Source organism: Lepisosteus platostomus, chromosome 9 (assembly GCF_059453375.1).
Source record: "Lepisosteus platostomus isolate fLepPlt1 chromosome 9, fLepPlt1.hap1, whole genome shotgun sequence".
Lineage (NCBI taxonomy): Eukaryota > Metazoa > Chordata > Actinopteri > Semionotiformes > Lepisosteidae > Lepisosteus > Lepisosteus platostomus.
This window is the reverse complement of record NC_142619.1, coordinates 42,783,883-42,801,337: the sequence shown is the minus strand read 5'-3', so window position 1 is coordinate 42,801,337 and position 17,455 is coordinate 42,783,883. Positions and strand designations below refer to the sequence as shown.

Genomic DNA, 17,455 nt, shown 5'->3' with positions numbered 1-17,455 from the left:
CATGGAACGCATCTTGTTTTCGCATTGTGTATTCAGCTTTCCTTTTGATTTACAATAGCACTAAATATTTAAGTGGTAATCTGTGCTATTTTCAATGATCACTTTCTCAAAGCATTTCCGTTGGTGACACTCAACAAATAAAGAAATTACCAAAATAAACTTCCACTGCCGTATCAGCACTGAAGGCCATGTTTTCTTTCAACAGGGTAATTTGTACTTGAATATTACATTGTTCGTCTTCCTACTGTAAAAAATGCTTTTCTGCTGAATTCACATCTTGTTTTCATAGAAACAGATATTATTTCTTCTTTTCTTAAAACCCACTGAACGTGTAGATTATTGAAGTCCAGGACAGTGTTCTTCTTGAAGAGAGTGGGGTTAGTAAACCAGAATATTGGTAATTTGAGGAAATTATAAATTGAGTATTGATTTTGTTATTCGTCGTTAGGAAAACCGTTGATTACCTGTAGTTTGTGGCGTTCCAGTTGTGGTAGTCACAGGAGTCGATGGTGTTGGAGGTGAAAAAGTTGTGGGAGGTGACACTGTTGTTGTGGAAGCTGGTGTTGATTTTGGAGTAACAGTTGGTGTTGTTGTTTCTGTTATGATTGTAGTTGTTTGTAAAGAAATAACAAAGAAATGCATTTTAAATCATTCATTGGATAAAAAGCAAAATATCAATCAAGACTCACCCAACAATAACGGTTGAAAACATGATTCACAACAAAATGTAAGTTTTCTCCTTGCAGTAAAGACAAAAAACCCTCGATGATGAAAAAAGCTTTTTTGAGGGAGATCAACCGTGAAGATAAAGTCCTCTACTAGAAATAATAACATACAGCAAAAGACCATACACACTTTTGCCATGGAACGCATCTTGTTTTCGCATTGTGTATTCAGCTTTCCTTTTGATTTACAATAGCACTAAATATTTAAGTGGTAATCTGTGCTATTTTCAATGATCACTTTCTCAAAGCATTTCCGTTGGTGACACTCAACAAATAAAGAAATTTCCAAAACAAACTTCCACTGCTGTATCAGCACTGAAGGCCATGTTTTCTTTCAACAGTGTAATTTGTACTAAAATATTACATTGTTCATCTTCCTACTGTAGAAATGCTTTTCTGCTGAATTCACATCTTGTTTTCATAGAAACAGATATTATTTCTTCTTTTTTTAAAACCCACTGAACGTGTAGATTATTGAAGTCCAGGATAGTGTTGTTCTTGAAGAGAGTGGGGTTAGTAAACCAGAAAATTGGTAATTTGAAGAAATTACAAATTGAGTATTGATTTTGTTATTCGTCGTTAGGAAAACCGTTGATTACCTGTAGTTTGTAGCGTTCCAGTTGTGGTAGTCACAGGAGTCGTTGGTGTTGGAGGTGAAAAAGTTGTGGGAGGTGACACTGTTGTTGTGGAAGCTGTTGTTGATTTTGGAGTAACAGTTGGTGTCGTTGTTTCTGTTATGATTGTAGTTGTTTGTAAAGAAATAACAAAGAAATGCATTTTAAATCATTCATTGGATAAAAAGCAAAATATCAATCAAGATTCACCCAACAATAACGGTTGAAAACACGATTCACAACAAAAAGTAAGTTTTCTCCTTGCAGTAAAGACATAAAACCCCCGATGATGAAAAAATATTTTTTGAGGGAGATCAACCGTGAAGATAAAGTACTCTGCTAGAAATAATAACATACAGCAAAAGACCTTACACACTTTTGCCTTGGAACGCATCTTGTTTTCGCATTGTGTATTCAGCTTTCCTTTTGATTTACAATAGCACTAAATATTTAAGTGGTAATCTGTGCTATTTTCAATGATCACTTTCTCAAAGCACTTCCGTTGGTGACACTCAACAAATAAAGAAATTACCAAAATAAACTTCCACTGCCGTATCAGCACTGAAGGCCATGTTTTCTTTCAACAGGGTAATTTGTACTTGAATATTACATTGTTCGTCTTCCTACTGTAAAAAATGCTTTTCTGCTGAATTCACATCTTGTTTTCATAGAAACAAATATTATTTCTTCTTTTTTTAAAACCCACTGAACATGTAGATTATTGAAGTCCAGGACAGTGTTGTTCTTGGAGAGAGTGGGGTTAGTAAACCAGAATATTGGTAATTTGAGGAAATTATAAATTGAGTATTAATTTTGTTATTCGTCGTTAGGAAAACCGTTGATTACCTGTAGTTTGTGGCGTTCCAGTTGTGGTAGTCACAGGAGTCGTTGGTGTTGGAGGTGAAAAAGTTGTGGGAGGTGACACTGTTGTTGTGGAAGCTGTTGTTGATTTTGGAGTAACAGTTGGTGTCGTTGTTTCTGTTATGATTGTAGTTGTTTGTAAAGAAATAACAAAGAAATGCATTTTAAATCATTCATTGGATGAAAAGCAAAATATCGATCAAGACTCACCCAACAATAACGGTTGAAAACACGATTCACAACAAAAAGTAAGTTTTCTCCTTGCAGTAAAGACGTAAAACCCCCGATGATGAAAAAATATTTTTGGGGGGAGATCAACCGTGAAGATAAAGTACTCTGCTAGAAATAATAACATACAGCAAAAGACCATACACATTTTTGCCTTGGAACGCATCTTGTTTTCTCATTGTGTATTCAGCATTCCTTTTGATTTACAATAGCACTAAATATTTAAGTGGTAATCTGTGCTATTTTAGTTGTTTGTTGTTTGTAAAGAAATAACAAAGAAATGCATTTTAAATCATTTGTTGGATGAAAAGCAAAATATCGATCAAGACTCACCCAACAATAACGGTTGAAAATACGATTCACAACAAAAATAAGTTTTCTACTTGCAGTAAAGACATAAAACCCCCGATGTTGAAAAAATATTTTTTGGGGGAGATCAACCGTGAAGATAAAGTACTCTGCTAGAAATACTTACATACAGCAAAAGACCATACACACTTTTGCCTTGGAACACATCTTGTTTTCTCATTGTGTATTCAGCTTTCCTTTTGATTTACAATAGCACTAAATATTTAAGTGGTAATCTGTGCTATTTTCAATGATCACTTTCTCAAAGCATTTCCGTTGGTGACACTCAACAAATAAAGAAATTACCAAAACAAACTTCCACTGCTGTATCAGCACTGAAGGCCATGTTTTCTTTCAACAGTGTAATTTGTACTAAAATATTACATTGTTCATCTTCCTACTGTAGAAATACTTTTCTGCTGAATTCACATCTTGTTTTCATAGAAACAGATATTATTTCTTCTTTTTTTAAAACCCACTGAACGTGTAGATTATTGAAGTCCAGGACAGTGTTGTTCTTGAAGAGAGTGGGGTTAGTAAACCAGAATATTGGTAATTTGAGGAAATTATAAATTGAGTATTGATTTTGTTATTCATCGTTAGGAAAACCGTTGATTACCTGTAGTTTGTGGGGTACCAGTTGTGGTAGTCACAGGAGTCGTTGGTGTTGGAGGTGAAAAAGTTGTGGGAGGTGACACTGTTGTTGTGGAAGCTGTTGTTGATTTTGGAGTAACAGTTGGTGTTGTTGTTTCTGTTTTTATTGTAGTTGTTTGTAAAGAAATAACAAAGAAATGCATTTTAAATCATTCATTGGATGACAAGCAAAATATCGATCAAGACTCACCCAACAATATCGGTTGAAAACACGATTCACAACAAAAAGTAAGTTTTCTCCTTGCAGTAAAGACATAAAACCCCCGATGATTAAAAAATATTTTTGGGGGGAGATCAACCGTGAAGATAAAGTACTCTGCTAGAAATACTTACATACAGCAAAAGACCATACACACTTTTGCCTTGGAACGCATCTTGTTTTCTCATTGTGTATTCAGCATTCCTTTTGATTTACAATAGCACTAAATATTTAAGTGGTAATCTGTGCTATTTTCAATGATCACTTTCTCAAAGCATTTCCGTTGGTGACACTCAACAAATAAAGAAATTACCAAAACAAACTTCCACTGCTGTATCAGCACTGAAGGCCATGTTTTCTTTCAACAGTGTAATTTGTACTAAAATATTACATTGTTCATCTTCCTACTGTAGAAATGCTTTTCTGCTGAATTCACATCTTGTTTTCATAGAAACAGATATTATTTCTTCTTTTTTTAAAACCCACTGAACGTGTAGATTATTGAAGTCCAGGACAGTGTTGTTCTTGAAGAGAGTGGGGTTAGTAAACCAGAATATTGGTAATTTGAGGAAATTATAAATTGAGTATTGATTTTGTTATTCATCGTTAGGAAAACCATTGATTACCTGTAGTTTGTGGCGTACCAGTTGTGGTAGTCACAGGAGTCGTTGGTGTTGGAGGTGAAAAAGTTGTGGGAGGTGACACTGTTGTTGTGGAAGCTGTTGTTGATTTTGGAGTAACAGTTGGTGTCGTTGTTTCTGTTATGATTGTAGTTGTTTGTAAAGAAATAACAAAGAAATGCATTTTAAATCATTCATTGGATGAAAAGCAAAATATCGATCAAGACTCACCCAACAATAACGGTTGAAAACACGATTCACAACAAAAAGTAAGTTTTCTCCTTGCAGTAAAGACGTAAAACCCCCGATGATGAAAAAATATTTTTTGGGGGAGATCAAGCGTGAAGATAAAGTACTCTGCTAGAAATAATAACATACAGCAAAAGACCATACACACTTTTGCCTTGGAACGCATCTTGTTTTCGCATTGTGTATTCAGCTTTCCTTTTGATTTACAATAGCACTAAATATTTAAGTGGTAATCTGTGCTATTTTCAATTATCACTTTCTCAAAGCATTTCCGTTGGTGACACTCAACAAATAAAGAAATTACCAAAACAAACTTCCACTGCCGTATCAGCACTGAAGGCCATGTTTTCTTTCAACAGTGTAATTTGTACTAAAATATTACACTGTTCATCTTCCTACTGTAGAAATACTTTTCTGCTGAATTCACATCTTGTTTTCATAGAAACAGATATTATTTCTTCTTTTTTTTAAAACCCACTGAACGTGTAGATTATTGAAGTCCAGGATAGTGTTGTTCTTGAAGAGAGTGGGGTTAGTAAACCAGAATATTGGTAATTTGAGGAAATTATAAATTGAGTATTGATTTTGTCATTCGTCGTAAGGAAAACCGTTGATTACCTGTAGTTTGTGGCGTTCCAGTTGTGGTAGTCACAGGAGTCGATGGTGTTGGAGGTGTAGAAGTTGTGGGAGGTGACACTGTTGTTGTGGAAGCTGTTGTTGATTTTGGAGTAACAGTTGGTGTCGTTGTTTCTGTTATGATTGTAGTTGTTTGTAAAGAAATAACAAAGAAATGCATTTTAAATCATTCGTTGGATGAAAAGCAAAATATCGATCAAGACTCACCCAACAATAATGGTTGAAAACACGTTTCACAACAAAAATAAGTTTTCTCCTTGCAGTAAAGACATAAAACCCCCGATGATGAAAAAATATTTTTTGGGGGAGATCAACCGTGAAGATAAAGTACTCTGCTAGAAATAATAACATACAGCAAAAGACCATACACACTTTTGCCTTGGAACGCATCTTGTTTTCGCATTGTGTATTCAGCTTTCCTTTTGATTTACAATAGCACTAAATATTTAAGTGGTAATCTGTGCTATTTTCAATTATCACTTTCTCAAAGCATTTCCGTTGGTGACACTAAAAAAATAAAGTAATTACCAAAACAAACTTCCACTGCCGTATCAGCACTGAAGGCCATGTTTTCTTTCAACAGTGTAATTTGTACTAGAATATTACATTGTTCATCTTCCTACTGTAGAAATGCTTTTCTGCTGAATTCATATCTTGTTTTCATAGAAACAGATATTATTTCTTCTTTTTTTTAAAACCCACTGAACGTGTAGATTATTGAAGTCCAGGACAGTCTTGTTCTTTAAGAGAGTGGGGCTAGTAATCCAGAATATTGGTAATTTGAGGAAATTATAAATTGAGTATTGATTTTGTCATTCGTCGTTAGGAAAACCGTTGATTTTATTCAAAGTTTTATAGTTGGGAATCGTATGAAAGACAGCAAAATGAAAAATTGTCTTTGAATCCTTATTGAATATAACTGCTGACAATGTTTTTTTTTATCTCTTAGTTTACGCAACATGTGTGTAGATCCAATATCCAAGTTATGAGCTGCATTCACATATGTATTTATTCATTGTGTAAATATAAAAGGAGTATTTCCATCAATGGATTCTGAACCAACTTACAATATTAGACTCACCTCAAATCATAAATGATTTTAAAAATAAAATGACATGATATTTTAAAGGGTAATCACTAGGCACGGGACAAGATTTTGAAATTACTGTACCTGTAGTTTGTGGTGTTCCAGTTGTGGTAGTCACAGGAGTCGTTGGTGTTGAAGGTGTAGAAGTTGTGGGAGGTGACACTGTTGTTGTGGAAGCTGTTGTTGATTTTGGAGTAACTGTTGGTGTCGTTGTTTTTGTTATGATTGTAGTTGTTTGTAAAGAAATAACAAAGAAATGCATTTTAAATCATTCATTGGATGAAAAGCAAAATATCAATCAAGACTCACCCAACAATAATGGTTGAAAAAACGTTTCACAACAAAAAGTAAGTTTTCTCCTTGCAGTAAAGACATAAAACCCCGCATGATGAAAAAAGATTTTTTGGGGGAGATCAACCGTGAAGATAATGTACTCTGCTAGAAATAATAACATACAGCAAAAGACCATACACACTTTTGCCTTGGAACGCATCTTGTTTTCTCATTGTGTATTCAGGTTTACTTTTGATTTACAATAGCACTAAATATTTAAGTGGTTATCTATGCTATTTTCAATTATCAGTTTCTCAAAGCATTTCCATTGGTGACACTCAATAAATAAAGAAATTACTAAAACAAACTTCCACTGCAGTACCAGCTCTGAAGGCCATGAAGCTGTTTTTGTTTTTGGAGAAACAGTTGGTGTCGTTGTTTCTGTTATGATTGTAGTTGTTTGTAGAGAAATAAAAAAGAAATTTAATTTAAATCTTTCATTGGATGTTAAAGAAAATATTAATCAAGGCTCACCAAACAATGATGGTTGTAAACTGGTGCGGTAAATGTATTTTCATCTCTTAAAGTTTACGCAAGTCGTGTGTAGATCCAATATACAAACTGAATACGAGCTGCATTCGCAGATGTATTTACACAGCTATAACATACATTTCAAAGGAGTATTTCTTCAATGGGAATGAGTGTTTCTTCAATTTTGGAATTTCAGCTCTTAACGGAGCTTAGTATTTTGTAATTAACAGGGCAAGGGAGAACGTTAAGTGACATTTATGGTGCTCTAGATGTTAGTGAAACTATAGCTTAATTTAATCCGTTTCTCTACTGTGCTTGCTTAAATCCGCTTAATATGCAATATTAATATGAAATTGGTCTCTAAAAATAAAAACAGAAGTATAACTAGTATATGCCTAATGTACCTATTGTAATGCATATTTTAGCAACAAGTAATCGTGAATTAATTTATCTTTACATTTTGAGAATAAAAAAGAAATTCGCACATACTACTGTAGTGGCTTTAAAGCCATTTGATCTTATACGTAATATAAAAGTAACGTACATAAGGTAGGTGGCAGATATAGCTAAATATAAAAACAAAGTACACTCTCTAACTCTAACTGGTTGTTATTTTGGAAAAAAAATTGATGTGCTTGCTCTAACTATTTAAACTTTATATGCTTTATAAATAGCTATAATTTTTATCCTTTTCTAAACATATATAATAGGAACACTTGTTGTTATTGTTGTTAAAGTATTTGTTATACTGATTTTATACCACTTGTTAGGGAATATTAATAGGGAATCATGTAACTAAAGAAATCTTGGCAGCTAAAAAATATCACTGGATATTTTGGAATATTTTACACTTGTTGTTTAAAACCATTTAAACAACGGAAATGGACAATGAAACACTGTATATACACTGTATATACATTACGCCTAAGTGGCAGTTTAGCACAGAGGTTTAGACAGCCTCTTGCCACTCCAAGGTAAGCAGTTCAAATCCTGCTTAGAGCGTTCCTTTTGGGTTGTTTTTATATAGCTGGGTATAAAAAAACAGTTTATTATTATAGAGTAGCTTGTTGTGAATTTGATGTGCCTATTTCAAGCTTACTTCTGCATTGAGAAAGTTTATATTTTGTTTTAATGCAAATTTCAGCAATGAGTAATCAGAAAATAATTTATCTTTAAATTTTGATTACGATGAATATATTTCACACATTTATTGTTGTACTAATATAATTGTATATACTAATATAAATATAGTATTAAGATGCGGTAACATATTAACTAGCGTTAGACAACATTGTTGTTAGGAACCGGGGATAATGCTGACATTTTAGAAACTTTATATGTGCGTGTAACTACCGTGACACAAAGAAAATGGAAGAAAAACTTAAAAAACGTTATTTTGTGTGCATGAATTAATGAAAACAGGGAAACGATTTAGTTATTTCGTGCGCACGAATTGTAAATCGTTCCCTTCATATAACTGTTTTGTGCGCACGAATTGGAAATCATTCCTTCGATATAACTTTTTTTTCCCTACGGATGGCCCCTCCCGGGCTCCCTACTGTTCCAAAATCATAAAAAAAATCAAACCTTTCTTGAGTTTCCATGAGGAAAACAAAAAACAAACCTAATGGAACCTATCCTAATTTTGCTTCAATTAATTCAATTAATTGAGCAGAAATCACCTTGCTCATACAAGTCACTTTGTAAGCAGATGAGTTTGTCTTAACAAAGTGCACCCTTTTGACTGAAGGTTTTTTTATTAGCTTTATCACCTTTGTCTGTCCGAGGGATAGGGGTTGAGGCTGAACTTACTGTCTCACTAAAACAACTCCAAGTGCATACGTGAACCAAGGGAATAAATACCAGCTCTACAAATGGATCAAAGATACTGTACAAGTCCCCAAATATTCCACCTCACCCAAGGTGCCCCAGTCTCTCCGCAATAGAGATGAAACTGTCATCAAACCAGCTGACAAAGGAGGCGCTGTTGTGGTGTGGCAAAATTACCTATATATTAATGAGGCCTCTAGACAACTAATCAACACTTCCACCTACCTTCCTCTCCAACAGGATCCTTCCACTGACTACTGTACCAAAAGGAAGTGGTATCCAACATCTCCCTTTTTATCAGCAGCAAGGAGCTCCCCCAGGAAGCAAATCATCTTATTGTTGAACATCCACAGGTATCCCAATTATACCTCCTCCCCAAAATCCACAAACCCAACACCCCTGAACACCCCATCATCTCAGCATGCAACTGTCCAACTACTCACATCTCAGCCTTTCTCGTCAGCCTTATGAAACCACTGGTTGAAGTTCTTCCTTCATATATCAAGGACACCACACATGCTCTCCAACTTTTTAATTATTTCCATTTTCATGGCCCAGAATGCTACATTTTCAGCATGAATATCACATCAATCTACACTGTCATTCCCCACAATGAGGGTCTTGCAGCCCTCAAGCACATGCTGGAGAAACGCACAATGCTTGATCCACCTACCTACACCCTTGTACGCCTTGCAGAATTGGTTCTCACACTCAATGTCTTCTCATTCAATAACCTTTTTTTCAGCAGGTTAGTGGAGTTGCCATGGGCACCAAAATGGGATCAAGTTATGCCAATATTTTTGTCAGCTGGGTAGAAGAAGGCTACTTCGCTTCCTACACTGGCATTGTCCCATGACAAGCTAGAGCACTTACTGCATCACTTCACCAACATATCATATATGTTGTAACACCAACATACAGTTAACATATCCTCCGCTACTCTTCCGTTTCTAGACATAAACCTATCCATTTACCATCCCCGCCTCTTTACTACGGTCTATTACAAACCCAGATTCACACAGGTATATTCTGTACAGCTCATTTCACCCCAAACACTATAAAAACACTTCTTTTTCACAGTTACTATGACCCTGCAATCACTCTTTTTTCATCAACAGAGGATGACAGGGCCCTCACCCGAGCCAAAAACAGCCCTCAGACAGTCATTGACAGAGTTGTTTTCTTCTAATTCTCTCTATTCATTTGTAGGTTTCGTTTCACACCTCTCCTCACCTATCTTTCCTGGCTTTTGTTCTCCTATGCTATTTAATCTTTGCTGTCTGCCCTGTCTTACTCACACCCGAAGAAGGCTCTACAGATGAAGCGTTGTGTTTTGTTTCTTCTCTTTTCAGCTTAGAATAAATTACTTGTTCCTTTGCAGCCTACACATGCTGACACAGCAACCCATCTAAACTAAGTCCCCAGATATGCTATATAACGTGAAAATGTGCACTTAATCTAAGATTGGGTGACACTAAAAAAAAGGGTTATGGTAATATGGAACAAGCTACTCATTAAAGCTTTTGAAACTGATACCCTGGATTCTTTTAAAAATGTCTGGGTGAGATCCTTTGATTGATAAGTTGATAACTACCAAAGAGTTTATATAATGCACTCTTCTTGTCTATAGCCTTTCTTATGTTCTTATATGCTTATGATTTAAATTCAAAGTATACATTAAATCCAAGCCAATTTTCTTTATAGTAGTTTAGTACATAAAAAGTGAATCACCTATTATTAAAATGTGCAGATTGTGGGACAAGTGAGGAGTAATAGGATCTAATTATTGCGTTTCCCTATTGCAAGTTCAGCATTTATAGTATACAGTACATGACTTGACTTTCTGAAAGACAAGATGAATATTAAATGTATGGAATATTACAGGTAGACGGACATTTCCATTGATCTCAATTCTGAAACACTGATCCACCAGACATGATATTTCTGATCCTGCCACCTTTGTGAGTGAATTTCTTAATTTGGCATCACATTTTTTAACTTAATTTAGAATGGGCTTCCATTGCTTTCATAAATGTAAAGATACACATGTAACCTACAATTTCCCTTTCCTTCCAAGGCTGTCTCACGACAATGCTGCAAAAGGTATATACTAAAGCTAATGATAGGAAACAACAATGAAGTATCAACAGATAACCTCATCAGTCATAAGGATAAAATGACCATGCAATCCCATTGATTGAATTTACAATATAAAAGTGATAAAAACTCGCGACATGCACATCTACAACTGTGAGGCTCCTCTTAGAAGGATCCAACAACACACCTCTGAAAGACAGTGACACTACTCTTTTCAAAAGGGGAAGGTTGTCATTCTTATAGGCTGGGACTACAAAAAAGAGTGTTCCTATTTTTAGAAGCTTAACCTGTGTCTGTAAGTTCAAAATACTACAGCATTCCATTTCTCCAATTGAGAGGAAGAAGGTGAAGGGAGATTCTGATTCCACTAGCCCATTAAAGTGGAATGGCAACACAACCTAGTGGTGAAATTCCAGATAGATTCACAATGAAACCCTAGGACTGTCCAGTGATTAATTAATATTTCATCTACTGTATGTCGCATTGAACCTGGCCACTGTCACTGGAACTGCAACTGGTTAAACATTGTTTGAAATAGCTGGTCATCTCCCATTGTAATTCTTCACAGTGAAGATAAGTTTAATAAAGGCAACAGCACGATAACCGTGGGTGGAGTTAGCTTACAGAGGGACTAAATCAGACATGTACAGTGCCTTGCGAAAGTATTCGGCCCCCTTGAACTTTTCAACCTTTTGCCACATTTCAGGCTTCAAACATAAAGATATAAATTTTTTATTTTATGTGAAGAATCACCAACAAGTGGGACACAATTGTGAAGTGGAACGAAATCTATTGGATTTTTGAAACTTTTTTAACTAATAAAAAAATGAAAAGTGGGGCGTGCAAAATTATTCGGCCCCCTTGCGTTAATACTTTGTAGAGCCACCTTTTGCTGCGATTACAGCTGCAAGTCGCTTGGGGTATGTCTCTATCAGTTTTGCACATCGAGAGACTGAAATTCTTGCCCATTCTTCCTTGCAAAACAGCTCGAGCTCAGTGAGGTTGGATGGAGAGCGTTTGTGAACAGCAGTTTTCAGCTCTTTCCACAGATTCTCGATTGGATTCAGGTCTGGACTTTGACTTGGCCATTCAAACACCTGGATACGTTTATTTGTGAACCATTCCTTTGTAGATTTTGCTGTATGTTTGGGATCATTGTCTTGTTGGAAGATAAATCTCCGTCCCAGTTTCAGGTCTTTTGCAGACTCCAACAGGTTTTCATCCAGAATGGTCCTGTATTTGGCTGCATCCATCTTCCCCTCAATTTTAACCATCTTCCCTGTCCCTGCTGAAGAAAAGCAGGCCCAAACCATGATGCTGCCACCACCATGTTTGACAGTGGGGATGGTGTGTTGAGGGTGATGAGCTGTGTTGCTTTTACGCCAAACATATCGTTTTGCATTGTGGCCAAAAACTTCGATTTTGGTTTCATCTGACCAGAGCACCTTCTTCCACATGTTTGGGGTGTCTCCCAGGTGGCTTGTGGCAAACTTTAGACGAGACTTTTTATGGATATCTTTGAGAAATGGCTTTCTTCTTGCCACTCTTCCATAAAGGCCAGATTTGTGCAGTGTAAGACTGATTGTTGTCCTATGGACAGACTCTCCCACCTCAGCTGTAGTTCTCTGCAGTTCATCCAGAGTGATCATGGGCCTCTTGGCTGCATCTCTGATCAGTCTTCTCCTTGTCTGAGCTGAAAGTTTAGAGGGACGGCCAGGTCTTGGTAGATTTGCAGTGGTCTGATACTCCTTCCATTTCAAGATGATCGCTTGCACAGTGCTCCTTGGGATGTTTGAAGCTTGGGAAATCTTTTTGTATCCAAATCCGGCTTTAAACTTCTCCACAACAGTATTACGGACCTGCCTGGTGTGTTCCTTGGTCTTCATGATGCTCTCTGCGCTTTCAACAGAACCTTGAGACTATCACAGAGCAGGTGCATTTATACAGAGACTTGATTACACACAGGTGGATTCTATTTATCACCATCAGTCATTTAGGACAACATTGGATCATTCAGAGATCCTCGCTGAACTTCTGGAGTGAGTTTGCTGCACTGAAAGTAAAGGGGCCGAATAATTTTGCACGCCCCACTTTTCATTTTTTTATTAGTTAAAAAAGTTTCAAAAATCCAATAGATTTCGTTCCACTTCACAATTGTGTCCCACTTGTTGGTGATTCTTCACATAAAATAAAAAATTTATATCTTTATGTTTGAAGCCTGAAATGTGGCAAAAGGTTGAAAAGTTCAAGGGGGCCGAATACTTTCGCAAGGCACTGTATTGTCACATTGGACAGTCAGAAAAAAGGTGTGACATGATCCCCTATCCCTAGGATGTAACAGTTAAGCAGCTAATCGCAAGGGATCATAGATCTCTGTTTTCTAAAAAACACAGTATTTGTTATTTAACAGAGAATTTGTCATTTTTATTTAATTCTAAATACATTTTGTAAAGAAGATATGATCACTTTATTGGCCATATGCAATTTCTTGTATTAGGAATTTGTCTTTTCACATACCCCAACTTGCTCTCTATGAGACACAGAGACAGGGAGAGAAGCTTGGGATCAGCCATTTATACTGCACACCTGGAGCAGTTGGGGTTAAGAACCTTGTTCAGGGGCCCAACAGAGTAGGATTCCTCTGCCAGCTGTGGGTTATGAACCAGCAACCTTCCAGCCGCAGGTGCAGATCCTTACCCACAGAGCCATCACACCACCCAATACAGTATATAAGGTATATAGTATTGTACTTTCTAAATACATTTTGCGCTTTGTTTGGCATTTTCTGGACATATTATGTGTTATTTATAATTACCTGTTGTTGTAGATACTGAGGTCGTTGTTGTTGTTGGGTCTGAAATAATAAACGTTGATATGACAATCACCACATATTGTCAGCACAATCAAGCATGCATTTAGTTGTATTAGCTCCAGTTAAAAAAAACATTTGATAAAATTCTTGGGTTCACACATTTTATCTTATACCTTATTAGTCCTTTAATTCAATACCACCCTTTTGAGAAACAATCAGGCCACTCCTTCAAATGGGTGGTAAAATGACTAGACTTTTAATTTAGCAGAAACAGAATAGATGCATGACAATTTGCTACAGGAGAACACATATATGATTGTATGGTACTGCACTGGATTATAACCTTGACCTCCCAAGATTTTATTTTTCTTGGACTGACCTTGAATTAGTACTTTCATTTGCTACTGCTGATCATTTGGAAAGAAAATCTGCAGAAAAGAAGTACTTTGCCTGTGTGTTGGAGAAAGTATGGGAAATTTGTTCTTATATGTACAGTATACGTGTTTTTTGTTGTTTAATGTATTGTTGTTTGTTTGCTACTCTACTACGTTTTTAGTTTACCAGGTTAGTCTATCCAATCCAAGCATGTTTATGAATTCTTATATAATTTAATCTGTAATCCAAATTTAGAAAACTGATTTCAAGTTTCATTGTTACAATAATGCTGTTTTTATCAATATGGATAGATAATTGGGTTTGATGCTTTTATTCATCTCTACATTTAAAATAGCAGATTTTGGAGAACTTCTCTAACCATTTTCTCTAAGACTTTCTAAATACCTCAGCTAGCAAAAGTGTGCATTCAAGTGCAGGTTGTGCCCTGTGATGGTTGGCTCAAATCCAAGTCATGTCACTGTGACTGGGGTTCCAAAGCAGCAACACCCACATAGGCACCACCCAGGATAATATGGTATTAGTCAACCAGGTATCTCTTGACTCAGGACAATCCCTGTGTCCTGTATGAGGAGCTTGGTGCTCCTCTTATCAGTTCTCAACCTCCAGCATGCAGCTGTGTTACCTGGGACATGTGAAAGAAAAAGTTGGAAGTTTGGAGGACTCTGCCTACATTTTGTCATTCTCCCCTGTGTGTGATCAAGATTTTCAATCTGTGAGCTGAAACTAATATACATTTAAACATTATGCATTGCATGAGAATTTTCACAGTTTTTGACTGATTTGCTTTTACCCCACTTGTTTGAGGCAACAATTAAGTTTAAGGTGCTCCAGTGTCCTTAAAAACCAAGTGAGACACAATATTACGAATAATCCTTTGATAACTATATTCAGAACCAAGCCAGAGGCGTCTGTTTTGGAGATAATTTTTTTGAATATACATCAGAGTAACATGACTATAAATAACAGAGAAAGTAATTATTTAGAATGGAAGCAAGATCCCTTTGTATGCCTAAGGCTGCTTTCTAAATTTCAAACTAGAACCCCAAGACCTGCAGAAATGATAAAATCATGATTGTCAAGAAACAAACCACTTTTAGCAAGATTTAGTGCATTAAGACAGAACATTACAGTAAACAAATTAGTACGATGATTACAGGAATTTTTAGGGTCAGAAACTGAAATAGTAGCATGAGAACCAGCTAGTATGATTTCTAAAATAATACTTTCCACTTGAAGAAAGAAGTGGAAAGTGATATTTTAGAAATCATACTAACTGGAAATAGGACACATATCACTGGGCTCACAATAAGATGCCTGCTGGCACAGGGAACAAGACAAAAACTAGGAAAGATGGCATGACACAAGAGATGACACATTAGTTGAGAACTGAGGGCTGACACTGCCATGAAGGATGGCAAAAGAAAGAGATGAGAAGAAAGGATTGTAAAGACAAAATGTTTCACAATGTGTTGTGTAGCAGAGTCAGAAAAATGTAAAACTGAAGTTAAAAGACAAGGGAAAATGTATTGGGCTTTGACCTTCAACATGACTGAACATGTAAAAAGAAGAAGCAAATTGAAGAATACAACATGTTAGAGTAGAGTAGTTGGGTATTTTTTCAGACAGTAAAATGGCTGAACTAAAAACAATGAGAAGACAAAACCAAATAAGACTACAAAGAACATAGCTGACAGTAGAACAACAGACAAGTCTGTGGATTCCTGGGGAGAGGCACAGTTTGAGATTTCAGTTAAAACAGGGTCTTGGAAAAATATGTAAGAAAATCCTTAGTGTTTTTAATTAAAATATATTTTTTTACTTACGACAAATCAGTGATCCATTTAGGCAAACACTGTAGACATAAAATAGACATAAAGGTCAATCTCAGGAAAACAAAAACATAAAACCTGATATGAATATATTGCTACAGTTATTGTAGTGGCTATAAAGATGTCTCAGGAATCTAGGGACAATGGTCAAACATCTAGCTAGTGTCAAAATTTGTATTTCTCAGGAGCTTCAGAGCAAGGAATTGAACTGTTTACTGAGTTGTATTGGGTCTGGAGACAGAATCATTGTCATCATTGTTATCATTGTCCCGATCAGTGACCAGATTCAAGTAAAGTATTTGAACCTTGATAAGTAAGATGGCCATTCTGTTTTAAGAAACTGGAAAATAAATTTCCAGTATAGAGAATCCCTAGGTTGAAGTGTTGTTTCCTGGTTAGTGGATTTTTAGAACAGATAGATAGTTTCCCATTCATTTTGCAGCACCTGGGTCAATTGAAAGATTTAACTCAGTTCATTTTAGTGCAGAACGCATGTTTATCTCTATGTTTTGGCCTGTTAGGCATTATATAGGATTCAAATACTTGGTAGCAGTTCTTCTAGTTGGTCAGGATGTAGGCCATTTTTGTAAATAGTGTAACTTGTATATGTTGTATGTAATTTAGGTTGTGTTGTGTCATTATTAAAAAATATTTAACCCAGAGTGCCTGATTTATTACTCTTTTTGCCAAAAGCTGTGCCAGAGAACAAATAACTCAGGTGCCTCAAGTTATACCAACTGTTCAGTTATCTTCTTAGCAAAATGTTTCAAATCTGGGGATTATTTTATGTATATTTAAATTATTGATTAACCAGCTTGGTCTATTTATGATATTCTTTATTTCTGTAATCCCTATTTGTAACAATATTTTTATAAACATGAATAATTCAATATGCTGATCTGATATATTTTAATGACATAACATACGACTACACTTAGCTTTTAACACTCTTTGTGACAATGTATGTGTGAAACAAAACTTCACATTTCCATTATGCACATTATGTACATTGCATGTACATCTTAGGACATGTTATGTAGGTGCATGATATCTAGGAATTCATGCTTCATGAGAAAATTAGGAAAAAATTACTTGTTTTGTGCTTTCTATTTTTAGAGATTAATAATATTTTCCTCAAAAGGTTGTCTCATAAAATTATTGATAAATCTGTGGTAGTTTATTATTCATTTTAGTTGCTTTTGAAAAAAAAAGTGAATTAATTGATTTTCACTGTTGAATATTTTATGGTTTCCATGCATGAGCAGCTTGCTTCAGGTTTTGGCAGAATACTTCAATGGGGCTTAGGCAGGGCCGGACCTAGCTTTTTGGGGGCCCTAAGCAAGATCTTGGAAAGGGGCCCCTCCAGATCATGATTTGCTGATAAACTCCTATTATCAGCTCCAAACACAACATTATTTTACTATTTAGAACAATAACATAAATTAATTATATATCTAGACATCTTT

The 17,455-nt window shown here is 35.7% G+C and overlaps 1 protein-coding gene across 1 annotated transcript in view; it reads right to left on the bottom strand.

The window, feature by feature from the left end:
• Positions 1 to 17,455, bottom strand: part of LOC148655023 (mucin-19-like) — a 91,274-nt gene that overhangs the window by 22,748 nt on the left and 51,071 nt on the right. The window contains exons 28-36 of the mRNA XM_088646610.1: positions 15,984 to 16,012; positions 13,768 to 13,806; positions 6,306 to 6,419; positions 4,606 to 4,609; positions 4,256 to 4,348; positions 3,396 to 3,488; positions 2,186 to 2,278; positions 1,325 to 1,417; positions 465 to 596 (exon numbers count right to left, since the gene is read on the bottom strand). Coding sequence (XP_088502736.1) covers positions 465 to 596; positions 1,325 to 1,417; positions 2,186 to 2,278; positions 3,396 to 3,488; positions 4,256 to 4,348; positions 4,606 to 4,609; positions 6,306 to 6,419; positions 13,768 to 13,806; positions 15,984 to 16,012 — 690 coding nt within the window. The remainder of the gene's footprint in view (positions 1 to 464; positions 597 to 1,324; positions 1,418 to 2,185; positions 2,279 to 3,395; positions 3,489 to 4,255; positions 4,349 to 4,605; positions 4,610 to 6,305; positions 6,420 to 13,767; positions 13,807 to 15,983; positions 16,013 to 17,455) is intronic.